The sequence below is a fragment of the Colius striatus genome, chromosome W (assembly GCF_028858725.1).
Source record: "Colius striatus isolate bColStr4 chromosome W, bColStr4.1.hap1, whole genome shotgun sequence".
NCBI classification, from domain to species: domain Eukaryota; kingdom Metazoa; phylum Chordata; class Aves; order Coliiformes; family Coliidae; genus Colius; species Colius striatus.
Window position 1 is genome coordinate 12490708 of NC_084789.1, and position 25894 is coordinate 12516601.

General features: G+C 45.5%; 1 protein-coding gene across 2 annotated transcripts; it reads left to right on the forward strand.

Moving 5' to 3' along the window:
- The first annotated feature begins 8763 nt into the window (after window positions 1–8763).
- LOC133628516 (ETS translocation variant 4-like) lies at window positions 8764–25083 on the forward strand. Of its 2 annotated transcripts, XM_062016780.1 has the most exons (11): window positions 8764–8841; window positions 9029–9076; window positions 11252–11305; window positions 15700–15826; window positions 16452–16592; window positions 16985–17226; window positions 21262–21336; window positions 21430–21498; window positions 22139–22308; window positions 23293–23394; window positions 24020–25083. In XM_062016780.1, exons 1-11 carry the CDS (start codon window positions 8784–8786, stop codon window positions 24239–24241), a joined length of 1308 nt encoding a protein of 435 aa, XP_061872764.1. In that variant the 5' UTR covers window positions 8764–8783; the 3' UTR covers window positions 24242–25083. The 2 variants fall into 2 exon arrangements, with proteins under 2 accessions (XP_061872764.1, XP_061872766.1); XM_062016782.1 differs by lacking the exons at window positions 8764–8841; window positions 9029–9076; window positions 11252–11305; window positions 15700–15826 and having other exon boundaries at window positions 16526–16592; window positions 17037–17226.
- The last annotated feature ends 811 nt before the right edge of the window (window positions 25084–25894 follow it).

Genomic DNA, 25894 nt, shown 5'->3' on the forward strand with positions numbered 1-25894 from the left:
GGCAGGACCTGGGAGTCTGTGGGGAGAGAGGTGCCTAGGCCTGAGCAGGTTTGCGGTCAGTTGCTTGTGTGGCAACTCTTTGTTTAAAGAAGCCACCCCTGTAGCCCCCCCGCTACCAAAAAACCTGGCCCAGGCAAAACCACTACATGAGCAAATCCTGAAATGTTCTTACCCCAAAATTATAAGGAAAAAAATAAATGTTTGTTTCAAAAACTTGGATTATCATTTTCAACTTTGGGATACTAAGAAAGAGTAATTTTAATTCAGCTCAGAGCTGAGAATTTGTTGCACTTTGGCTGTCCTTTACACCAAAGAGAAAGTACAATGGATCTGGTCGAGCAAGAAAAAAGAAGACACTATTTAGTCCTTATACTGACTGAAAATGGCTTTTTAATAGAGAATTTAAAATTAATATCACATAAAATACCTACCTTGTGTGTATCTTTTGAGGTTTTCATTACATCATAGAGCAGTTTGTCTGGCAAAGCAGCATGAACCCCACCTCCTCAGGGGCTTCATTCAGAAAAAATGTTGTGCTGGAAATGGATGACTCATTTCTTCCTCTCACTAAACATCAAGTTCTCTCTGGCAAGCCTACTTGGCCCAACCCCAGGACTAAGCAGTTTATAAAGAAAACAAGGGGAAAAAATCTGATTAAAGTAGGATCCTCTTTTTAGACTTGCAAAATCTGGAGTGTTACTGTAGTGGTTACTACAAGAAGAGAAAGAAAACTCTACTCCTGCAGCTCTATGATCTTTCAGTCCCAAAGCAGCTTCTTTAGAAAACAAGTTGTCTCCAATTGTACCTCCATAGATTTTTCTTAGTGCTTTTAAAAAGGTCTGGCCATGTTTTTCACCCCATCTCCTGGTATTTACAAGCTTTTCTCTTCCCATACTTACCCACTTTTTCTGCTTACATGTAATAAAAAAAGTCATAGAGGCAGCAAGTGAAAAGAAAAAGGGGTTTAAGTGTCCCAGGGGACAGATCTGATCTATTACTTCCAATACATTAAAAATTGAACACGTGGAAACAGATTTGACTGATACTTTCTGCTTCCACATGGGTATTCTCAGCTTCTTTACAGTGAAGAATTAAGCCTGTATTGATTGATCAAGATCTAGCTCTTAGATAACTAATTTTCCTAGATAGCTGGCTTAGTTTGTATCATTCATTTTCTCTTTGTTTCCCTATAATGAATGAGGATGGCAGATGGTCTAGCACTTTGTACAAACATTTTACAAGTTGAGCCAAATTAAGCACAACTGGCATTTAACACAGCATAATCTGAATGATTAGATTTTCGGGAGGTATCTGTTAATAGCTTCTTTCAAGATGCTTTCCCCAGTTTTGTTGAGATTTAATTATGTTCCCATGTCTGCTGGATCCCTGTTTAGTTTCTGCCTAGAAGAGCAATTTCCTGACAAGAGGCAGTAGCAAGGCAGAGACTGCTTTTTGTCTTTTAGCCTTAGCAATCCATCAATACTGTCTCAAGCTAGACAACAGAAAGCTGCTTTTGGGATCAAAAGAAGAATCCTATGAGAAATGGGTGGGGTTTTTCTCCCCTACTTCTTTTGTTGGGTGGGTTATTTTGAACTTGGGTGCCAGAAAAACCCTTCAGAGTGCACTCTTGGGTGGTTTAATCCCAGCAGCGCTCAGCAGCTCATTCACTCCTCCTCCAGCTTCTGTAGGATGGGGAGGAGAAAAAGAAAGGAAAACAAACCTTATAAGTTGAGAGAACAATGTAATAAGTAAAAGAAAAGGGGATATTGATAATAAGAACAAAAAGTAATAAAAATAGAAATAAAACCCAAGGAAAGAGAAAATGCTCAATGCAATTGCTTCCCACCCTCTGATCAGTATCCCAGCAGCAATCCCTTTTCCCTCAAGCTCCCTCCAGTTTCTATACTGGTCATGACACCCCATGATATGGAATAACCCTTTGGCTAGTTGTCCTGGCCATGCTCCCTCACAGTTCCTTGTGCCTCCCCAACCCACTTGCTGGTAGGGCAATGAGAAGCAGAAAAAGCTGTGATGCTGTGCAAGGACTTCTCAGTTGATAAGCAAAACATCCCTGAGTTACCAACAGTCAGCATAAATCCAACACACAGCCCTGTAGCAGCCATTAGTTACACTTAAACATAAGGAAAAACTCTTTCAGTGTTGAGGTGATGGAGCCCTGGCCCAGGATGCCCAGGGAGGGTGTGGAGGCTCCTTCCTTGGAGGTCTTCAAGACCCATCTGGACACGTTCCTGTGTGACCTGTTCTAGGTGGGACCTGCTTCTGCAGGGGGATTGGACTAGATAATCTCTAAAGGTCCCTTCCAACTCCTACCATTCTATGATTATATGGTTAGGAAGAAAATTAACTCTATCCCAGCCAAACTCCCCCCAAATCCATCAGATTCCTCCTCGACTGGCCCAGCTCAGGATGCCATGATGGTTACTGCAGCTTCTGATCGACTTCGTTGCCACAAAATCCAACCCTAAATGATCATTCTAGCAGTGCCGTGAATGGGGCTGATTAACAGAAGAAAAAATCGCTTCAAAGTCTCTTTCAGTGGCCCAGTGACTCCCGTTATTCGCCCAATTCCCCCCTCCTCATCCCCATCCCGGCCCACACGCTCCCTCTGCCGGCAAACCCGGGGAGTGACTTTGGAGGAGCGACAGCACGCAAAGGGTTAAAAACCGTCTGCTGGGACTTTTTGTGGCTTCTTTACAAAAAAGGTTTCCGTTAACACCAAAGGTCTCATTCTAGCTCACTCCCTTTAATAGATTTTTCCCATTGACTTCTGGCTTTATAGACTATCAATTCCTTTGCTTCTGGGGAGCGATTTTCTGGGTGACTGATCCAAAGGTCTTAAAAGGGATTTCATTAATTAGCTTTTATTGGTGGTTCCTTCAGTTGTAATGAGAGAAGTTGCTAGGACCTGCTAACAGCTGCTTGTCTTGCTTTGGAACCTTGGCTCTGTACATCTACAAGTGGTAGCTGAGTTCCTCACTCGAGGAATTACCAGCCCAGTCACCTCCTCATCACCACAAATGTTGTTGTCCTTTTTCATTTCAGTGCAGCAAGTGTGGCAGAATGGTGCTGACAAAAATGTTGCTTGTGGCATCTTATTCCAGTAGAGCCTCTGTGTTTCTCTCTGCTGAGCCCTGTGCTCATACAAATATCCCACAGCTGAAGAGCTGCAGAAAGCCAGCATCATGAAAGCAGATAAAGCCAGGCCACTGGTTTCAAAACAAAACATGCTTCTCCTTATGCTGAAGTGTAATGAGTTTATGTTAAAGGATATAATTTCCTTCAAGCTTCTTTCAGAAAACATCTAACAGCCCAGGAGGGTTTGCAGGTTCATAGGTGCTGTCAGAAAGGAACTGGAGGCCTGTGGCAGGGCTAGTACAAAGCTGCATGGTTCTCTTGCCAGTGCTCATAGAGCAACCTCTGTGCTTCTCCCATCTTTGGGATCCAATTCTGAAGCATTTCTGCTTCCTACATCATTATCATGAGGAGAGCTAAACATATTCTTGCAGCATCAGGCCTTGGAAGCTGAAGAGAATAAGGAATTTCTCTGTACTTCATGTCTCTTTGCATGATAGAGGGAAAAGAAATTGAGGGTCACAGACTGCTGCTCACTCATTTCCCTACAAGTCACATCCCTTTCTCTGCACTTCATCTCCATCCGTCCTGAGCAGAGATTTCTCTATTTGCTCTCACAACTGTCATGGTACATTACTGCTATACAACAATCAATTAACTGCTCACTCTGTCACAATAAAGAAGCCACCCAACCTTATATAACCCTTTTTAATTGTTTTCTTACATTATAACATTTTGCTAAACTTCTTCTGCCATAACTTACATCATTTAATTTCTCAAAGTGCTAATAATTTAATTGCTTCCTTCCTGCAGACAAAGTGCCTGAACTACCTTCTCATTCATAATGTTATAAAAAGTAGCTGGCATGAATACCTAAAAGGGGGCATTTTATTCACTTATATAAAACTGCTTTCTCCAGAGGCTCTGTGTTGTGTCTCAGAGAGTGACAAAGGTTCAAGAAACCTTCCCAGTCACTTCCTTGCATACTGGGATTACCTTCTCTATACAAAATCATCCAGAGATGAAAAGCATGGCGAGTTTCCCAGGCAAAGTTCTATAGGTTAGTGGAAATCTCCTGTCATATTTCCTTTATACAGCATCTCCCAATGAAAACATGACATTCAAACTATAAATAACTCCAAAATAACCTTTGCCATCTCCACTTTCAGGCTTGAAAAAGAGAACTTACTAGCAGGAAAACATATTGTGCATTTCAAACTTGGATCAATAACCTGTGGCTGAAATTTAGATTCCTCTAGACTTCTGCCAGTTACATCCACCCTCTTTCTAGGAGCATGGACTGATTGTGCCAGAGCTGATGTGGGGCTTCCTCAGGCACAGTCTCTCTTTGCTTCACTTTTTGTCTCAAAAGCAGTTAGGATGGAGCCACTGCCAAATTGTGGAAAGGAACTTGGGAGTTCTGGCAGACAAACAGCTCAATATGAGTGAGGAGTGAGAGCTGCTGTGGCAAAGAAAACCAACAGGATACTGGATTGCATCAATAAAGGTATCCCCAGCAGAGATAAAGAAGTCATTCTGCCACTCTCCTCAGCACTTGTCAGGGCACAGCTGGAATGTGGTGTTCAATTTTGATCCTCACTATGCAAAAAAGATGTGGACAGGGTCCAGAGAAGGGCCACAACAATGATCCAAGGCTGAGGAAAGGCTGTTAAAAGTGGTTTTGTTCAGCCTTGGTGAAAAAAGGCTTAGGGAAGACCTTATAACCATGCTCCAGTCCTAAAGGATGGCTAAAGAGAAGATGGAGACACTCCTTTTACAAGAGGCTGCTGCAGTGATAGAATGCAACAGAGCTGTGACTGATGTGACCTTCAGACCTTTCAAGTCAAAGTGCAGGCTACTATCATGTGTCCTATAGGAGAAAAGCAACTAGAAATGCAGAGAAGGTGTTTTCCCCTAGTGAAATAACCAACAAGAGAATCTGTATATGTAATACCCATATGTTGGCTTGTTCATTAAAACATGATCAGGGACACTCCCTCTAGGAACATTCTTTAAATGCTGCTTCTTTCAGTTAGCAGTCTCTTGCATTTTGCTTCTCTATAGCATAAGAAACCAGCTTGATGTTTCCTGCAACACGCCAAACAAAGAGACAGAGCAGCAGTGATTGAGAGAAGATTAAGGACAGCTTGGGTATTAGCTTCTTCTCCCTCGTCTCTTCTTGGCATGCTGGCATTAACAAGGTTGAGTTGGAACTGCAGTTGTTTCCTGTGTCAGGATTTCTGTGTTTTCTCAGTATTCTATCACCTGACTAGGCAAAATGTGTCTAATATCAACAGGCAATGAATGACTGGACTCGACACATTCACGATATTCCTGTCCAAAGAACAACAGGGTATTGAAGAGAGGCTGGGCTGATTTCATGGCTGATGTTAAGAAACCTGAGCTCTTCAGCCAGCTGTTTCCTTATTATTTTTATGAAACTGAAAGTCTGTTCATGTTCCATTCTACAGAGAATTTTTTCAACTTTCAGTTTATCACTTTCTAAGACATTTGCCCCTGGTTCCTGTTTGAGTCAGGATCTATCACTAGGAGCTTTATATTGCACTAACCATGGCTGATGGGAACTGGTGTGGACTTCCAGGGATGCATCTGAAACTCAGGACTGGATTTTCTCAAACCAACACAATAGGTGAAAACAGTTACATTGTGGGGGTGGACACAGGAGGAAGATTAGACACAGAACACTACAGACCAAGGGAGGAAACATCTCCAGGCAATATGGATTACAATGCTGGAATAAGTCTATTGCTAAAACTTCATCAGCAAGAACCAGTCCTGCACTGGTTTGTACATAACTTCTGAACTCCCCACACACTCTATGCTTTAAGAAATAGATAGTAGAAGGCAATTAATCACCCTGAATGCTAATTGCTGAGCCTGCAAAGAAAAACTCCAGAATCGTACTCTCATAGTCAACCTTTGAAAACAAATGGGACATGTTTGTACAACAGGCACATAAGGAATGGAGCAGAAGCTACTGAGTAAGCTACGTGATTTGTTACTTTTGCTAACCTGTCACTCATCCTGAATCTTTCCCAATATGAAGTCAGTAGCACTCCCAGGAATCCAAGCCTTCTCTCTTCCCTCATGCCCTGCTTGTAAACTGCATCCTCTCAGCAGTGGTTTTACTGTTTCAACTTGATGAAAACAGATGGAGGCATTCCTGGAGGTCCCTAAGGAAAAACATAGGACACAGAAAGAGGGAGGTGAACAGGCAAAACAGATTTAAAGCATGATTGATTCATCGTCATTGAGGGATAAATCAGCTCATGATCAGCAGCATCACTTTCACCTTGTGATACTCCACCAAGACTACCTGTACCAGGATAACCACTCCACCACTTCCTGAGGCAGCTTGTTCCAGGGCTTGACAACCCTTTTGGGGAAGACATTGTTCCAGATGTCCAAACTAAACCTTCCCTGGTGCATCTTGAGGCTATTTCTATCCTGTTGCTTGTAAACTGGAAGGAGAGACCACCCCTCATCTGGCCACAATGTCCTTTCAGGTAATTACAAAGAGTAAGGTCTCCCCTCATCCTCTTCTCCTCCAGGCTGAACACCCCCAGGTCTCTCAGCTACTCCCCTGTAGGCACAAATGTGGCTTGGACCAGCCAACTTGAATAAAGATGGGAGGGACAAGTTAATGCAGCTAGCAAACTACTTCCAATTATCAGAAACAGGTGCTGCAAGTTAATCAATTGGGCCCTGGGTGATCACATGGGCAGAAGCCCATGAATGAAGTAGCCAGCCATAATGAAGTAGCCAGCAAAGGAAGGGTGGTTTTGAGTGAAGTCTGTTGGTTGTGTTAGGTTGCCTGTGTATGGCTCTGCATGTATATTACCTAGATTCTCTACATCTTTGAATGAGTATAGCTTGTACCACTACAACACTCCTCACAGGACCTGTGCTCTAGAGAGTCTCTAGTGCCTCTTCACAGCATGGGGGAAATGAAAAGACAACTGTGCTGAGACCTAAGGCTCCTCCTACAGCATCAGCCTGAATATCCAGAGATGAACTCATATGCTTCAGTGATCATCTCAAACCAGAGTCAGTTCAAATTGCATTTAACCACATGGCTACAAGGTTTGGGGATGCGGGACCTGTTCCTGGATATAAACTTCTTAGCAGTTGGCACATTTTTGTTCTCCTCCCACAGACAGGACAGAGCTGTGTTTCTGTCAGGTTTCCTGGGGTCCTGGTAACACTGTAGCTGTAGTCTGCCAGCAGAAAGATCAACATTCATATTGATTAGATACTTAAACATGTTCCTCTACATAACAGATACTCTTTTGTAATAAGCATATCAGTACCTCTCACATGGCCCAAATGTACAGTTTCCTTTTAGCCTTAGGGATAATTTCCTCCTTTCCTTTTTTTTTTTCTCAATATCTGTGTCTTTTCCAGGAGATGACATTCTATGAATGTTTATCTCATTCTCTCTGGTTCCAAATGTTTTTGGGAGGATATATTGGATCAATGAATGATATGATATCAATGTGATCATGGATGATATCAATATGACCATGGAACTTCAAAGGAGACAATAGAAAACACAAGAGGATGGATGCACAAAGCACAGAAGATAGCACCTGGTATTCACAAAAACACCCAAAATCACTTTGTGGGGAGGTGTGTGTGCTTATGGGACTAGATTTTTACTTTGTGTTCTTGTCCCTTACCCTTTGCAAGGGTGAAATTGATTTCAGTAGCCGAGGCTTTAATTATTTTCACTCCAAATTTTACGGGTGAGATTTGGGAGATTTTTTTGTTGAAACTACAAGAACTTCCCCAGCACTGAACAGACCTGAAGATGTTTTTAAAAAGCCTGCGGCGGGCGTTAGGAAGCACAAAGCCGATTGTGTGAGAGAGAGCGCCCAAGAGCTCAGGCTGGAGCAGCTCCATAGCCTTTTATGATTGAACTTCGCGAGGAGTGGGAGTGTTTTTTTTATGAATGGGAGCTCCGGACTTGAATGAATCCCGCCGTCCTGCCACTTGATTGGCTAGGAAGGCTTAAGCCCCTCCCAAGCGGAGCTGGGATTGGCGGGCGTGTCCCAACCCGGAGCTTCATTCACAAAGTCCATGAAACAAAGGACTGGGCGAGTTGGGCCCCGAGGTGAGGAGATGTGTCAATGATCACCCTCGGGCCTGACCCGGCCTGATCACCCGCCCGTGGGGCGGGGTCGCCCCGGGCTCCGCGTGGGCCGCAGCTGCTGCGGGTGAAGGCCGGGGACCGACGGGGGTGGGGGCCACTGGCCCGGGGCGGCGAGGGCAGCTCCCGTCTCCTCGTCCGAGTTTCGGCAGCTGCGGTGCGATCGCTGTTTCTCACGGCCGGCGGTTGGTGGGGAGGGGTTTGTCCCGCCGCGGCCGCTGAACTCGGCAGGTGAGGGTCGGTCCGGCTCGCCGCCGTCCTTCCGTTGTGCCCTTCCCCAGGTGCTCGCTGAGCGCCGGCAGCCCCGCGCCCGCGGAGGTAGCGCCGGGCCGCCAGGATGAAGGGGTACTTGGACCAGCGGGTGCCCTTCACTTTCCCGCAGGTGAGTGGAGGCTCCAGCGGGTGAGGGGCGAGGCTTAGAGCCGGGGTCCCGCTCCGGGACACAGCTCCGGACCCCCACGTTGATTCGCTCTTTCCACAGCAGTCCTCGGGCCAGGGGACTCCCGGTGCCGGAGCTCTGATGGGCGTTAGGAAGAGACCTGCGGAGCCAGGCTTGCCGCCGGCGCAGGATTCGGAAGGTGAGGGGGTGTGGGGGTTGGAGGGATGGATGAGGACAGCGAAGGTTTCTGGGCAGGGAGCAGATCCTCCCCCTACGCCTCCGCCCCCACCCCCACCCACTCGTTCCGCCCGGCGTCTCTGGTGCTGGAGCATCTCGCTGTCCTTCCCCAGCGTTCCGCTGAGGGAAACTTCTCACTTTCCTCGCAGACCTCTTCCAAGACTTGAGCCGCTTCCAGGAGACTTGGTTAACAGAAGGTAAGCTCCTTCCCCTCTCTTAGCTCTATCTTATTCGTCTTTCAGTTGTTTATCTTTAGATACTTGTCTTACTCCTTTGCTTTGTTTGCCGAGCTCCAAACATTGAAGGATTTTATTTCGGACTTGCCATCCTCTGGCTTGTGTAAATGAAGACGCATGAATCGCACTATTGTGCTGGGGATTTGCTTATGAATTGAACTTGGCACTTGGCCCGTTTTCCTGGTTACAATTTTCATTTCAGGCTACTTGTAACTGCTTCGATTTTCTTTTCATTCTTCATTTTTTTTCTTTGGTGGTTGCCAGAACATTAATATTTCTTCAATAAACTAGTCTCTTAATTTGGGGGAGGGGAAAGTACCTAACTTCTTTCTTTTTCTTTCTTTGAAAGGACCTTCCTGGATTATACACACTGTTTAGTTTGCTGTCTAAATTGTTTTACCTTTTGACTTCAAGGAAGAGAGAACTTTCAATCCCAGAGTATCAAGATTAACTCCCAGTGAAACTGGTTTTAAACAGCATGGTGAATTTGCTTTAATTCCAGTATTAACAAACTATCTCTCTTCTAGAAAACTCCAAATGTATCCTCAAGTTAGAGGCTCTTGATAAATATGAAAGTACTTACTGTTATATAGGTACTTCACAAGTGTTTAACCTTAATAATATAGAAGTATGTGTGGCATTCTGAGCAGGGTTATTTCCTCTAATTTTACTACAAGTGAAGGACAATCCTGTCCATTCTCTCTTTTTTTTTTTTTTTAAGCCTCAAAAAAAGGTACTTGCTAATTAAGATTATTAGGGGAAGGAATCAAATGGCTTATGTCTATTTGAAACTGAAGTGATATGACATTAATCAGACAGCCTTCAGAAGTGTTGTAGAGGGTTGTAAGGGTGTAAAGGGAAGTACCTGGAGGCTGTTCCAGGTTTGAAGCTTTCATGTAACTTACATCAGAGCAAAAAATAGGGTATGAATTGCTGGTCATGGAGCAGTTGAATACACATATCAGCTTGAGGCTGATTTCTCTATAAACTTCAGAACTGAGCTGCTAATAAGATCAATTTGCCTCCAGATTGAGTTCTGGTAGGCTTTCCATTTTAGACTTTCTAATGTTTGATAGCATTTCTAGGTCCCTAGTCTAAACTACTTGCACAGAGACTCTTACAATACATTTGGCAGTTGCATAATGGCACTATGGACTACTATAACATTTGATTTTTAGATATTGGAATAATCTCTTAAGGACAGACCTGTATACCTTGCTGAGTCAACCTCAGAGCAGTGACAATACAGTAGCCAGTGAAAGGCTCTTTCAATGCCTTCATTTGAGATGCTGTACAAAACTCTTATCCATGTGGGTTTTACAGCTTTTGCAGTCTAAGCTTTCATGGCAATTGGAATAAATGAGAGCCCCACCGAGTTATGAAGAGACATAGACTTGATAAAGTGTGCTGCTGACTTTTTAATACAACACACCTGATCCTCATGAGTGTGTGAAAAGGAGACATTAAACCTGAAGCTTCTTAACATTGAGATGCTAGTGCTGTTAACTGTTTTTTCACTCCTCACTACATCCAGCAATTCTCATTCCAGTGAGCTCATACCAGAGGCTGTTCCAAGGTAAATGAGGCCTCTGCAGATTTCCAGACATCTTTGTTAAGCAATTTTTGTAACATTCAAAGAGCTTAGACCTTGCTATTATTCTTGGAGTTGTACTGATGATGCTGTCCTCAGGGCAGATGCCTAGAAATAAGCTTTACTGTGCTGGTGAAGAGGGGGGGGGGAAGAGCAGCTCTTTGTGGTCAGGCTCTTTATGACTACACCAGCACTTTCTCTTATATTTCCCATGTGGTAGCTTCCACATTTATCAGTTGGTAGTTGTTTTTCTGATGCTAAATGATTAAAAATCCCTCCATGAAACCTGTGAACCCCAAGCAAATAAACTTGCTCTTGTCCTTCTTTCCAAGGGAAGGGAGAAAGAAACTGGCAGGCTGTAAAGGGGTAAATCTGCAGGCAGAAGTTCATCAATCCCAAAGGGAAACTACCTTTAGTACTAAAGTGCATCCCAACAGAAAGCTCAGATCTTTCCTGCATAGATTTATTTCTGCTGTACTGTTTATTATACCATCCAAAGTGCCAAATCTAATTCTCTTCTCTCTCTCCTCTACCTCCCTTGGCAGCTCAGGTTCCAGACAGTGATGAGCAATTTGTGCCTGACTTTCATTCAGAAAACTGTAAGTAGCACTGGGCAATCACATATCTTGGGGGAAGAGGGCTGGAGACACTTAAACCAAAGCAATACCTAGGAAATACAACACACAGAGACATTGAGGCTCAAAAGCATTTGTTTTGCTTCTGCATTGTTGTGATAGTGACAAAAAAAAACCCCAAACCAGGCTAAACTGTCCACATCTGGACAAGGCAAAAGTGGTTTTGTTTGACAGCTATCACTGTCCCTTAGGCCAAGTGGTTTCAACTGCTGTGTACTTTATTTGGTGTATGGATGAATATTGAGGCACACTTGAGGAGCTGAGAAAATGCACTACCGTGCCAATCAAAGGTAAAATTTCTGCTCTTATTACCCTCAAAGCAGAAGAAGTTGGATCCTACATGGAATTATGGGTCTTGCATCTCCTGTAGGTGCTTTTTATTTTTTAAAAGACTCTGCTCACCTGTGTGGCCTCTGAGAGGATGGTCCTGTCTGCTACTGGCTACAGCATCCTCCAAGAGCTCTGCTTGCCAGTCTGCTTCCTCCCTGTTCTTAGGAGCTGTCTCCTAACAGATGGCCTGTGTTTGCACAGGAGTGTACGGACTGTACCACAAATGTTTGCTCTGAGAACTGGTCTAAGCACTTTGCTTTACAAAGGAGCCAAACAGGTACAGGTGCATGCGCAGGAACCTCCTACACAACAGTCATGCAACTCTGCTCTTCCCTTCAGTTGCTTCTCCCAGCAGGCCACCATCTCATTTGGAAGCTGAGTCTGGGCTCAGACCACGTGTCTGAAGTGAATACAGACTGTTCTGAACAGCTCTGCCTTGCAAGCAGCCCCAAGGACCCAGAGTCTGACTCTGACAGGCCTGACAAGGCCTCACCCCTTCCCTAGGCATATACATGACTGGCAGCTAACTGAGAGCATAGATGTCTATTTAAAGCTAGTGCAAGCAACTTTAGGCTGATATCTCTCTCTGCCCAGGGCAGTTTTCCCATGAAAACCAAACTGAAGCCCTCTTCCTGATTGTTTTTTGCCTCTTTCCTTTCCTTGGCCCTGCAGTACAGCTGACTAGGCTCTCTGAGTCATATATCTTACTTCTTCCTCGTTTTGACCTAGAACTGAGGAGGCTGCTCCCATGTTTCACTCTGAGGGAATGAATGTCAGCTGTAATGTGATAGCCTGTTCCCGTTATTAGAGGCCAGAAAGAATTGGCTGCTCCTAGCACATTAAGCTTCTTGAAACTTCAATGGAGTGCAGTGTACTGGACAGAACCATTTGTTGTGGGGTTTCTTTTTTTGTCCCCTCTGAGATTCAGCCAACACATTGGTATTTTTTAATGGATTCTATATATCTTTTTATTCCATACATTGAGAAGAGCTGCTGCAGACAGAAGGGAAATGGATACCTCAGGCATACCTTTTTCAACCTTTCCCTAGGCCTGAGGTGTTAGCACTGATGTGAATGTCTGTGTGTGATATTGGCTCTATCCCAGGTCCGCTGGCTCAGAACTCGCCTGCCATCAGTTCAGACAATGCCTGGAGCTGTTTGTGAGCAGCTTCACCTGCTAGGACTGACAACAGCCTCAGGACTGGCTGTGGGACACCTTTGTTCCTGAGGAGTAGAATGAAGCAGCAATATGAGGCTCTGGTGTGGATTTAATTATTTATATTGATTCTATCAAGTTGTTTGGGTCCCTTTGGGTGCTGACATGTAAAGAGTAAAGGTGAGGTCTTCTGGCATAGGCTGGAACTGAAGATAGGCAAAAGGAGTCAGGTTTGGGGTTTTTCTTCCTCCTTGCTGAGAAAATTAGTTTTTAGGAGGGATGTTTGCAATAGAAAGTGGCATAAGAGTAAAGGCAAAAGATGCTCACCATGTCCTTCAGCCAGGATAAGCTTATCTGAAGAGCTAGTAAAGGATGTTTTACTCTCTCCTGGATTTAATTAAGTTTAAGAAGTAACAATATCAAGAAGTATCCTACATCCTGGTGCTGTAAACCGGAACACACCTTTGTTATTCATGACATTCTAACCAGCCCAGAAAAGATCCCTCCTCATCTGCATCAGGCCATGACCACAGAGCTGTGCCCTGAAAATGAAAAGGAACCTTTCTGCTTGGACTGTCACTGCTGTTTTGGGTTCTGAGAGTCTCCCAATCCCATATGCAGGGATGTGGGACTGTTAGTATAGAAGAGATTCAACAAAGGGAAACTTGCACTGAAGTTGTGCAGGCATCAGCTTTGTGTAACATGGCAACCTCCTGCTCAGGAATCACAGTAGTCTGTAGAAGAGCCTGTCCTTCTTTCTCTGAAGTGCTGAAGTATAAAATTAATGCAATTAATGAAATTAGACACTTCAAATGGAGGCTACTGAACAGGCTACAAGCTGCTCTTTGAACTTGAAGGTGTATTGTAGTGAAAGCAAGGACTTGGAAGTCAGACTTTTCTTCTGTATTGTGTTTTCACATTGATACAGTGCCTTTAGGAAAAGGATTTGAGCCCTCCAAATAGGTTAGGAGCTTCTGGAGAGAGGTCAGCACAGGGCCACCAAGATGATCAGGGGATTGGAGCATCTTTCTTATGAAGAAAGGCCGTGGGAACTGGGGCTGTTTAGTCTGGAGAAGAGGAGACTGAGGGTGGACCTAATTAATACTTACAAATATCTAAATGGTGGGTGTCAGGAGGTTGGGACATCCATCTTTTCTATGGTACCTAGCAACAGGACAAGGGGTAATGGGATGTAGCTGGAACACAAAAAGTTCCATTTAAACATAAGGGAAAACCTCTTTCAGTGCTGAGGTTGTGGAGTCCTGGCCCAGGCTGCCCAGGGAAGGTGTGGAGGCACCTTCCTTGGAGGTCTTCAAGACCTGCCTGGACCCGTTCCTGTGGGACCTGCTTCTGCAGGGGAGTTGGACTGGATGATCTCTAAAGGTCCCTTCCAACCCCCACCATTCTATGATTCTATGATACTTATGTAAGCATGACTGTGAGGAAGTTAGCTTGGTGAAAGCCTGCAATACATATAAAATTATTTTCCCCCCAGAAAGCCTTCAGCATTTGTAGCTGTGCCTATAATGACTTTGCATTTATTGTCCCACAAGAGGAATGATACTCTTAGGGCTTCATCATTTAATGCAATGCTGCTCACAAGACATGCTCTGCAGATGTGGCAATGAAAGAGCATTTTGCATGATGCAATCCAAACCTTTGCTTTCATGTGTTTAAAAAAATAGAGGATGTGTGCTAACCCTTATGACATAACAGAAAAAGTCTGTCCCAGCTTTGAACAGTTTACAAAATACCCACTGCCTAAAACACTCTTTGAAGTTATGTCTTTATTAATTTGTAGCCAGAGACACAGCTCAGACTTTGTTCCAGTCCATTATTTAGTTATAATTAATTCAGTAGTAGATTTCTATTTCAATATATCAAAGAATTCTAGGGTTCTTGGTGCTGGGACTAATGGGATCTGTTCATTTACTCTTAGGGAGTAGTGTAGGGGAAAGGGGCTAGGATGAGCATGAGCCAGCAATGTGCCCTCATGGCCAAGAAGGCCAATGGTATCCTAGGGTGGATTAGAAGGGCTGTGGGCAGTAGGTGGAGAGAGGTTCTCCTCCCTCTCTACTCTGCCTTGATGAGGCTGTATCTGGAATATTGTGTTCAGTTCTGGGCCCCTCAGTTCCAGAAGGACGAGGGAGCTGCTGGACAGAGTTCAGCACAGGACTACAGAGATGATGGAGTGGACCATCTCCTTTGTGATTGTTTAAAAGTGCAATGCAAGAGAATAATGTAGCTTCTCAATAAAACACCTGCAACCTCCACCTGGATGAGTTCCTGTGTGATCTACTCTAGGTGGTCCTGCTCTGGCAGGGGGGTTGCACTGCATGAGCCTTCAAGATCCCTTCCAATCCTTAAGATTCTGTGATTCTTTTCAGAGTGCTTTGGATTATCACAGAGCATGTTAATGCTACCTTAGATTTGCCCTTTTAAAGATGATGTATCACACAAACCTTGCTCAATCAGAGTTCCTATGTGACCTACTCTAGGTGGTCCTGCTCTGGACTGGATGATGTTTAGAGGTCCCTTCCAACCCTTTAAGATTCTGTGAAGGGCAGAGTTCAGGAAGGTCCAGTGAACAGTTGTGCACATTCATAGAATCATTATGAAGTAGTTTTCAGGGTTTCTCTGAAAACAGATGCTGTCAAAATCATAAAATCATTACAGTTGGAAACAGACCTTTAAGATCATCAAGTCCAACCACTAAAGCAAAATAGCAACCACTATGTTGGTATTTTATTTCTCTCTGAGCCAGCAGAACAAGGACAAAGTGGTGGCATCACAACTGGTTTTATTGGCTGATGAAAAAAGAATCTCTCCTTAAACAAAAGTATCAGCCTGACCTTTCATTTCTCTCCCACAGTAGCTTTTCACAGTCCTCCTGCTAAGATTAAAAAGGAGCCCCAGAGTCCTTCCTCGGACCCCACACTGTCCTGCAACCATAAGCAGCCATTCCAGTACCACAATGGCAAGCAGTGCCTTTACACCAGGTAACACCTCACACGGGAGGGCCAGGATCTCTTAAGAAATCAAGGGCTGCTGCATCACCTACTAATAAAGCATTCTGACAACAATCTGGGCTGCCTGCTGGGTAAAGGGGGATGCACACCTACTGACATCTAAATTAACCAATGGGTCAGCTCATGGCAGCCTGCTCAGCCTGCCATTTATTGCACTGGATAGTTCAGACCTGTGCAGAATAGAGCTGGGCTTGCCTCTGTTTTTTCTTCTCCTTAGTGCTCTTCCTCATCTGTCCTGATGCTAAGAGCAGTCTTGACATTTGGCATGTGTCTCCCCACTGCTTTACAAAATCTATTCCACAAAGAGATCCCTGACACCACTGCCCATAGTCCCAGCTACTTGCCTGAGTTATAGTATGGCTTCTTCAGTACAGATGCTTTCTCTAGTTTGCTGCTTGAAGGGTTATTGCTACTGTGTGTGGGGGCAACCAGTAATCAGTAAAGAAAAAGTTGATGCTGAGAGCTTTCTGGCCTGGGTGGCTGCACAGGGGTCAGTGTGACTGCCTGTGATGCAGATGCTGCCACAAGTCCCTCTCTGACAATGGTAACACTCCACTATCTGTTTGACTGTCCTTAGTGCCTATGATCAACCCAGACAAGTTGAAATCAAGTCTTCCAGCCCAGGAATCCAGATACAATCACCTCTCCAACAGTTCTCTAGACAGAGCAGGAGCTTCCTGACCCCTGCAGGGTCACCTCACCCCACATCCAGCTGTGGATACCTCAATGAAAACAGGTGAGTTACTGCCCAGGAAGAGGCAGTTATTGGCAAGAAGGATTGCCCTCCTTGGTGATTCAGGGAGGAGAGGCTGCAGCATCCAGATTCAAGTGCTCACTTGGCAGGAATGACAGGATCCCTCATCAAAGCATCTGGGAGTCACCACTGCTGTCTAGGGTTTGATGTCTATAACCTTAAGCCAGCCTGATTCTGTGAATGATAGGCTGTGGAGCTGCCTTTGGAAACATCTTTCATTGAAGTCCTTTCCTTGGCACAGCTACTTATGCAGCTCCTACAGCCCCAGTAACAGGCTGAGATCAAGGAAGTGTCTGTCCCTCAACCAGCCCTGCACCAGGGCTGAGATCAGAGGACCAAGAAATCAGCCACCTCATGTCCTCCCCTTCTTCTAGCTCTGCGTACCAGCCACCTCTGGAGATGTGCTGTTCCTTCCCCTTCTCCCAGGGCATGGGCCAGGAAGATCCCATCTCCTACCAGCACCAGATGTCTGAACCCTGCCTCCAGTACCCTCATCAGAGATTCAAACAGGAGTACCACAACCCTCAGTACGAGCAAGCGAGCCAGGCGGGCAGCAGTCGGTACCCAAGATCTGTGGTGATAAAGCAGGAGCAAGTGGATTGCATGTATGACTCAGGTAGGCAGAGCTCTGACTGCATAAACCAGACATCAAGGCAGGGAGGTGAGCAGCCTCACTGGTGGTCTTTGGGCTCTGAAAAAGTTCTAGAATCAGAATCATAGGGGGGTAGGGGTTGGAAGGGACCTTTAGAGATCATCTAGTCCAACCCCCCTGCAGAAGCAGGTCAACCTAGATCAGGTCGCATAGGAACATGTCCAGGCAGGTCTTGAAGACCTCCAAGGAAGGAGATTCCACAACCCCTCTGGGCAGCCTGTTCCACTGCTCCCTCACCCTCACAGTAAATTAGTTTTTTCTTATATTTAAATGGAACTTTTTGTTCCATTGGCCTTCTTGGCCACGAGGGCACATTGCTGGCTCATGTTTAGCTTAGTATCAATCAGGACTCCCAGATCTCTCTCTGCAGAGCTGCTCTTCAGCAGTTCGACCCCCAGCCTGTACTGGTGCAGGGGGTTGTTCCTTCCCAGATGCAGGACTCTGCACTTGTCCTTGTTGAACCTCAGGAGGTTCCTCTCTGCCCAACTCTCAAGCCGATCGAGATCCTGCTGAATGGCAGCACAGCCTTCTGGGGAATCAGCCAGTCCTCCCAGTTTGGTGTCATCAGCAAACTTGCTGAGGGTACACTCTGTCCCCTCATCCAGGTTGTTGATGAAGATGTTGAACAAGACTGGCCCCAGAACCGATCCCTGTGGAACTCCACTGGCCACAGGCCTCCGATTCTGTGCCATTCATCACGACGCTCTGGGCTCTGTCATTCAGCCAGCTCTTGATCCACTTCACTGTCCACTCACCCAACCCACACTGCTTGAGCTTTCTGATAAGGATATAATGGGAGACAGTGTCAAAACCTTGATGAAATGAACGTAGATGACATTCACTGCTCTCCCCTCATCTAGCCAGCTGGTTATGCACTCATAGAAGGATATCAGGTTTGTCAAACAGGGTTTCCCCTTGGTGAAGCAATGTTGACTCCCCCTGATAACCATCTTTTCCTTCATATGTTTAGTGACAACTTTCAGGATGAGTTGTTCCATCACCTTTCCAGGGATGGAGGTGAGGCTGACCGTCCTGTAGTTTCCTGGGTCGCCCTTCCTGCCCTTTTTGAAGACTGGAGTGACATTGGCCTTTCTCCAGTCCTCGGGCACCTCACCTGTCCTCCATGATTGTTCAAAAATGATGGAGAGAGGCTTAGCAATCCCATCAGCCAGATCTCTCAGCACTCTAGGATGCATCCCATCAGGACCCATTGACTTATGAGCCTTAAGCTTGGCCAACAAGTCTTTAACCTCTTTCTCTTCCACCCAGGACAAGTCCTCTGCTGTCCTGGTCATCCTATTATCCTTGCTGGACTGGGCTTCTTGAGGGCCGGCCTTGGCTGTAAAGACTGAAGTAAAGAAGACATTCAGTAATTCGGCCTTCTCTGCATTCTTGGTCACCAGGGCGCCCTCTGTGTTTAGTAGTGGGCCCACATTCCCCCTTGCCATCCTTCTGCTGCTGATGTACTTGAAAAATGCCTTATTACTGTCTTTAACATCCCTGGCTAAATTTAATTCTAGAAGGGCTCTAGCCTTCCTAGTTGCACCCCTGCATGCCCTGGCAATGTTCCTATACTCTTCCCAAGAAGCTAGCCCCTTTTTCCACCTCTCATAGATGGCTGATTTCTGTCTCCTACCTCCTTTTCCTCCTTTCTTGAGTGAGGACCAGAGATTGTGATTGTGAGGTAGCTCTCAGCTGTTCGTAGAAGGCCTTATCCACTTCCTCCTCCTGATCAGGTGGCCTGTAGCAAACTCCTATAACAATATCACCTGTCTTGCCCTGCCCATTAGTTTTTACCCATAAGCACTCTACCCGCTCCTCATCCCCACCCAGGCACAGTTCAGTACACATTAATTGCTCCCTCACATAGAGGGCAACTCCACCTCCACGCCTTGTCAGTCTGTCTTTCCTCAACAATACCTTGCCCTCCATGGCTGTGCTCCAGTCATGGCAGCTGTCCCACCACATCTCTGTGACCGCAATGAGGTCATAGCCCCGCATCTGCACCCACATCTCCAGTTCCTCCTGCTTATTCCCCAGGCTGCGTGCATTGGTGTAGAGGCAGCGCAGGAGCTTACTCAAACACACAGGTTTCCCTGGACGGATGCAGGAGGTTCCTCCCTGGTTTGGGTCTTTCTCAGGGTGGTCAGCCTTCGGCATCTCAGCCCAGTGTGCAGATGAAGGGCACTTATCATTGCATTCCCTGTCCTGCCCTGTTTCCCTACTAGAGAGGATAGCTTGTTCTATTTTGCTTCTCCCCTCACCCCCCCAAGTCCCTTAGTTTAAAGACCTCTTTATCATGTTTGCTAGCCTACTCCCAAATATTGCAGTGCCCTTATGGGAGAGATGAATCCCATCCTGTCCTATCAAGCTGTAGTCCCCAAGGAAGGATCCGTTGTCATAGAATCCAAAGCCTTCCCGCCGGCACCAGCCTCTCAGCCAGGAGTTCACTTGGCTGATTTTTCCATTGCATACTCCCCCTTTATCTCTAGTGAACAGGATGGAGGAGAAAATAACCTGAGCCCCCTCTACCTTTTGCTTGCTTCCCCCTAGGTTTTAAAATCCTTCTGGATCCTGGAGATGTCATGCCTCATGACATCATTCATACCTACATGGAACACAAGTAAGGGGTAGTAGCCTGCATCCCTGACAAGGCATGGCACTCTCTTGGCCACATCCCTGACCTTGGCTCCTGGCAGGCAGCACACCTCTTGTGACTCCCTATCAGCTCCACAGGGTCTCTCAGTGCTCCTTAGTAATGAGTCACCCACAACAAGCACCCATCACTTCTTTCTATGATGTCCATTACCTGTTGCAGGTGGAGCAGCTGATGGTGGATTGTTTGATGTGTTTTCCCCTTTTGGAGCTTGCTCGTCAATGTCCCTTGTCACCAGTGCCTCCTATTTATTTGTAGTGGGCTCTCTGGAAGGAGGACTTTGAAGACAAGCCTTTGTCCTTTTTTGTTACCAAGGACCAAGGCTTATTAGATTCACTGGTGGCTTGCACCTGATGAGGTCCCCGCTTTAGTCTTCTCTTTTCTAGGCTGAACAGCCCCAGGTCCCACAGCCCCACTGTTTCTTGTGTCAACCTCCAATTGCTACTTCCCATAGAAACAGGACTCAGAGAGCAGAGGTTTCAGAGGATAAGAAGAGACAAGAGATAAGAAGTTTCTCATTCCGATAATAGCTCTCTAGATACCAACCAGGTAATCCTCTTGCTTTTCCATAAGGGATACATCTTTTTTCAGCAGATCTGTCCAAAGATGTGTTGCCCTGACATCACAAAACTCTCTTCTAGAGGAAATGTTCCTTTCCTGGTATTTTAATGAACCTTTTGAATTGTTTCCTTTAGCAGAAATAAACACACAGCTAAAAAGCTCCCATGAGGGTATAGAATCCACACCACTGTAGCTGTGCTGATATTACACTTTTCACTGGATTCTTCTGTCCAGACAGGGGAAGAAAATGTACAAAGCCAGAAGAATGCTTTTGGTGAGAGTGGTTTACAGTTGGAATAATACATAGACTGTCAGCTCAGAGTACTCTTTGCATCAGCAAAACCTCTGCTGAAAGCAATAGCTATACACAGGAGTATGAGGAAAGGGTAAGGTAAATCTTCCCAAAGCATCCAGTTACAGCTTCCATGTCAGCTATGGATGGAAAACAGGTTGGATTCAGAAAATACAAGCTTTGGAAAGCACAGGAGATATAAATTGAAGTTTCTAGGTGACAAAGTACACTGCACAGAGAGCATGGAAAGACTTTCTGCTCTTTTTAAAGCAGAATGGTTTCTACTTTTCACGTTTTCTCCATTAATATCATCACAGTACCCCCTGGAAAAAATTGTAATGTTGAAAACAGCAGCAGAGCCTGTAGTTATTTTAAACTGAGGGAGAGTTGTCATACAAATTTAGCCTGAGTTGACTTTCCACCTCTAGAGAGCAAGATCATTCTGCCTCCTGTGCTTGTTCATTAAATGAGCCTGTTCATTGTTCTGTAGATGTTCCTGGCTGTCCTTCCATGTACATAAATGCTGAGAGTTACCCAAACCATTCAAATCCAGAGGATACATTAGGTAAGAAACTCAGGGGCTGTCTTCTCTCCCTGCATTGCCCTCTGTACCACCCTGTCCTTGACTACAACTGCCTGTGCTGCTCTCCTCTTTCAGGCTGCAGGTATGACAAGCAGATGAGGCCTTTCACTGATGATGCCTGTGTTGTTCCAGAAAGATTTGAAGGTCAGAGAAAGAATAGCTTGCAGTTTGGGTGTGATACAGGGTTATCCAGCATCTTGACCACTGTCTACATAGTTTCTTACACTGTGTTCTTGTAGGTGTGTTAGCTGTGGCTCATACCGAGCTTTTTGGTATCCTGTTTCTTGAGCTTTTCTAGCATAAAAAGGATAAGTAGCTTAATTGTGAGGTTCATCAGAGCTCCTGTTGGAAGAGCTGCTGGTGAATTGGTTACTTTGGTTTATGTGAACTGAAATATTACAGGTAAACTGATGGCCATAGGCACAAATGTGGCTTGGACAAGCCAGCTTGAATAAAGATGGTAGGGACAAGTTAATGCAGCTGGCAAGTTACTTCCAATTATCAGAAACGGGTGCTGCAAGTTAATCAATCAGGCCCTGGGTGATCACATGGGCAGAAGCAGCATATAAGGAAGTAGCTAGCAAAGGAAGGGTGGCTTTGAGTCAACTCTGTTGGTTGTACTTTGTTTCCTGTGTATGTCTCTGCATGTGTGTTACCTAGATTCTCTATGTCTTTCAATGAATATTGCTTGCACCACTACAACAGATGGGAAAGGTTTGAGGGGTGTTTTTGGCAACTGTTTTTGCACTGTTACCTTGAGAAATAGCTTGTTTGTTCTCAGCAGGAGACATCAAGCAGGAAGCAGGAGGATACAGGGAAGGACCTCCCTATCAGAGAAGGGGATCTCTCCAGCTTTGGCGATTCCTTGTAGCTTTATTGGATGATCCAACCAACTCCCATTTCATTGCCTGGACTGGCAGAGGGATGGAATTCAAGCTCATTGAGCCAGAAGAGGTGAAACCATTTGACTTCCCTAAAGATTAAAGGGGAACAGCCACTGTTTCTGAGACTAAACTTCTTCTGCCCTGTGAAGGCTCCTACCTACCAGTGGTACTCACTAGACTCTGCAGAAAGTCAAGGTTTTTAGAAGAGATCAGAACACATCAGGTTTAAGAAAGGCTGCTTGTAGAGTTTAGAGTCTTAGCAACACAGTGAGTGAAATTGCCCACTTCCTTAGCCACATAATTCTCAAGCTTGTTGTCTCCCTGTGTTGTCTTATGCTTCCCTACTTGTGGTTTGCAGTTTGGAACCCACCTGACCACAGCAGCTTTCCTAAAAATCTGGAAGAAAATATGTCCTAGTCTAAAGATATTTGGATAATGACCTTAACTGAGGTGGAATTTCTAACTCTGCCATGTTCCAAACCCCCTAGTATTAGCTGATATCTGGGAGACCTGTCTGTTGTATCTTTTCATATCTTGCTCCAATTACAGCTACATTTAGCACAGTTCTTGCTGCAAATCAGCCTTTACAGGCAAATGAGTTGTTTTGGTGGGCTGCCACATGCCTACAACAGATTGCTGAGTCTCGTGGACAAAGCTGAAAATCATGTAGCAGTAGGAAGAAAGGCACAGGAGTCTTCCATGGAGGTATCCCTTGTACTTGGACTCCTGGTAAACGTGTGTTACTTGAAGATTAAATGTAGTATAGGATGAAGGCAGTCCTTTAGCATTCTCCAGCTTTCAGAGTGAGAAGTGGTGACAGCAAATGAGCTGTGTGGTGGCAAGGAGAAAGCCTCTCTGATACAGGGTGATTCAGCTTGAGTTCTACTCTTCTTGTTGAAGAGCTGCTAACTTATTATTGAGTCATTAATTGAACTGTTCCAATTTATCTGTTGGGGTACCACCCCTCAAAAAGAGAATCAGCTGGACAACATTCTTTTGGTCTCCTTGGGTTGGCTTACCAGATATTTATGTGCTTGGATGCTTCACTCTACAGGTGGCCAGGTTGTGGGGTATTCAAAAGAACCGTCCAGCCATGAACTATGACAAGCTGAGCCGATCCCTTCGCTACTACTATGAGAAAGGTGTCATGCAGAAGGTCAGTTTTCAAAGCAGAAAGAGTTGTTGCACCTTCTGTGGTTTGAGACAAGAAATCTTACAGGTACAGAATGCATTTGAGCTTGCCAGGCAGCCTGAGCTTGCTTTCCTCATAACTTCTTTTGCAGCAGTTAAATGAGGAAGGTGTAAAGAAGCTGAAGTTAAGCAAAACATGGGAAATAAACCAAAGGGGACTCTTGCTTTCCTCTTTTTTCTGTGTATGCCTGCAGTCAGGAGAGTTAGAATTCTTGCAGCTGCAAGGACATACAAATCAGTTTAGACTGCCAGTGACAGGGGGTTGGTCTTATATGGGAGGGATGGTGTCTTCCAGCTCCAGAGCACTGGAGAGGATAACTGGGAGTGTAATATGTCACAGCAAGGCCTGATCTGGGCTTGGTAATGTTATTGCTACTTGGACAAACAGTCAACTGGCAGCATCCTATTTCCCAGGAACTGTTCCAAGGGAGACCAGGGCAGCAGAAGGAGAACTTTACAACTCTGACACGCAGAAGGAGAAGTTTACAATTCTGATATGTCTCAGGCCAATGGGCTAGAGCAGCCAAATGCTTTTGCAAGCCTAGTGCTGCCTGTGTGCATGAAGCATTCACATCCTGACTTCCTTGCAGGTGGCTGGAGAGCGCTACGTGTACAAGTTTGTGTGTGAGCCTGAAGCCTTGTTCTCTTTGGCCTTCCCTGACAACCAAAGGCCAACCCTGAAGGCAGAGTTAGACTGGCAGATTAGTGAGGAGGATACAGTGCCTCTTTCTCATCTGGATGAGAATGCCACTTACCTGCCTGACCTTGGAAACCTCCCTTCACAACTTTACAACAAAGGCTACACGTATTAGCATTGCTGGCAGCATGCTCTGACACATTTGCTTGTGTATATAAGGAGACATCTGGTTCATATTCAATCAGTATAAGCAGTTTTGCAGACCAGTCTAAGGTGACACTAAACTCTGAATCCCTGCTTTGGTGAGAAAAGGTGGTCAGATACACGTGTGGATAATCACCTGACAGTTGACAGGGCTCTTGTGTGCTTTGTCAGGATGGGACTCAGTAATGCAGATGTCTTTCAAGGAGCAGAGCTACAGCTTCAGTAGCACATCAGGTAATTGCTGCCTCCAGCCAGAACATTAGTATTGAGGATGCTACAGTACTGCTGCTGACTTCAGTCCTTCAGGTGAGGTGACTCCTCACCTCTGCATGGCCAGTCTGGCCTTCACTCTAGGATGGCTGCAACACTGGTCACAGATCATACACCTCCCCTGTGAACTGCTTTGTGGGAACAGGGAATGCCTGTTGTCTTGTATGTGCATGCTCCTGCCTTATCCCCTCCTCACTCATAACACTTCATGCCAGGACTCACTGGTAGCTGGGAACCCCGAGCAGGGGGCTGGAGGCACTGCCAGGATTAGAGCAGTACATGGCACAACACAGTTTAGGGGGAACTACAGAGCTACCTGCTTCCATTGCTGTGGGGCACAGTTCAAAGCCAACATCCCCTTCAGGCAGAGACATTGCAGGAGGCAGCAAGGTCTGAGTCACCAGTTCCTTGTAGTGTTGTGGCTTTTTCAAAATGCACAACTTCTTCAACAAACATCCATTGGGTCTTTGAAGACTTTTCAGGCTCTTGAGTGTGCCCATCCTAGGCTTGGCACCTGAGGCAAGAAAAGAACCTGATGGAGATGCTTTAAGAAAGTTTTTACAAACCAGAGGTAGTTGTATCATAGCTGGATTTAGACTTAACCTCCTTTGCATGTTTGAGGGAAATCCTGATGTGGTGGAAAGGCAGCTACCTCTGCAACCCAACACAGCACATGCAACTTCACTGGACTTTGGTTTTCCACAACAGTGGATGTTTAGGATGGGCATCACATCCTCATTGAGAGGTGCCTCACTTTTGAATTAGCAGCTCTGACCATGTGCCCAGTTAGGCAAGGAGCAGGACAGTGTACTCTAACAGAACAAAACTGGTTTCTACTGCTTCAGACTGATATTTAGAGCACTGCCAATCCTGCTGCTGTGGTTGCCTGTAGTATATTGATTGAAAGCCTGATTTCCCCCTGATTACTCCCCTGCATGGCTAATGCCAACCCTCCCAGCTTTGTCACTGGGCAAGGCTGCTCTCCCTGCCTGAAGAGGGGCCAGATAGCCAGAGTATCCTGCTCTGCTGATGTCTTTGCCTGCCTTGTGAAGTCCAGAGACTTGGTGTTTTTGCAGCTCCTGGCCCTCCTGCTTTGTCCTGCTCTCACTTGGCAAGCACATATCCTCTGGTGTCCCCAAAATGAGGGTGAAGGGGAATCCTTTCATTGGTATAAGCTACCCTGTTTACTATTTATGAGTGTAAAAATACTATAATTAATAAATTGGTCTATGTCTTTGGCCAGTGCACCTTCATTCAGCTCCTGGTTAGTCCTCCCTTACCTTCTGAGCTTGCTTTGCCCATCTCCTTGGCAGCAGCTTGTAGCTGATCCAGAAGGTTCAGGGATGCATGTTTA

Coding starts and splice junctions, on each gene's coding strand:
- LOC133628516 (XM_062016780.1), top strand. CDS start 8,784: ATGGGCGTTAGGAAGAGACCTGCGGAGCCAGGCTTGCCGCCGGCGCAG. Junction 11,306..15,699: donor TGACTTTCATTCAGAAAACT/GTAAGTAGCACT, acceptor TCTCTCCCACAG/TAGCTTTTCACAGTCCTCCT. Junction 15,827..16,451: donor AAGCAGTGCCTTTACACCAG/GTAACACCTCAC, acceptor TGATCAACCCAG/ACAAGTTGAAATCAAGTCTT.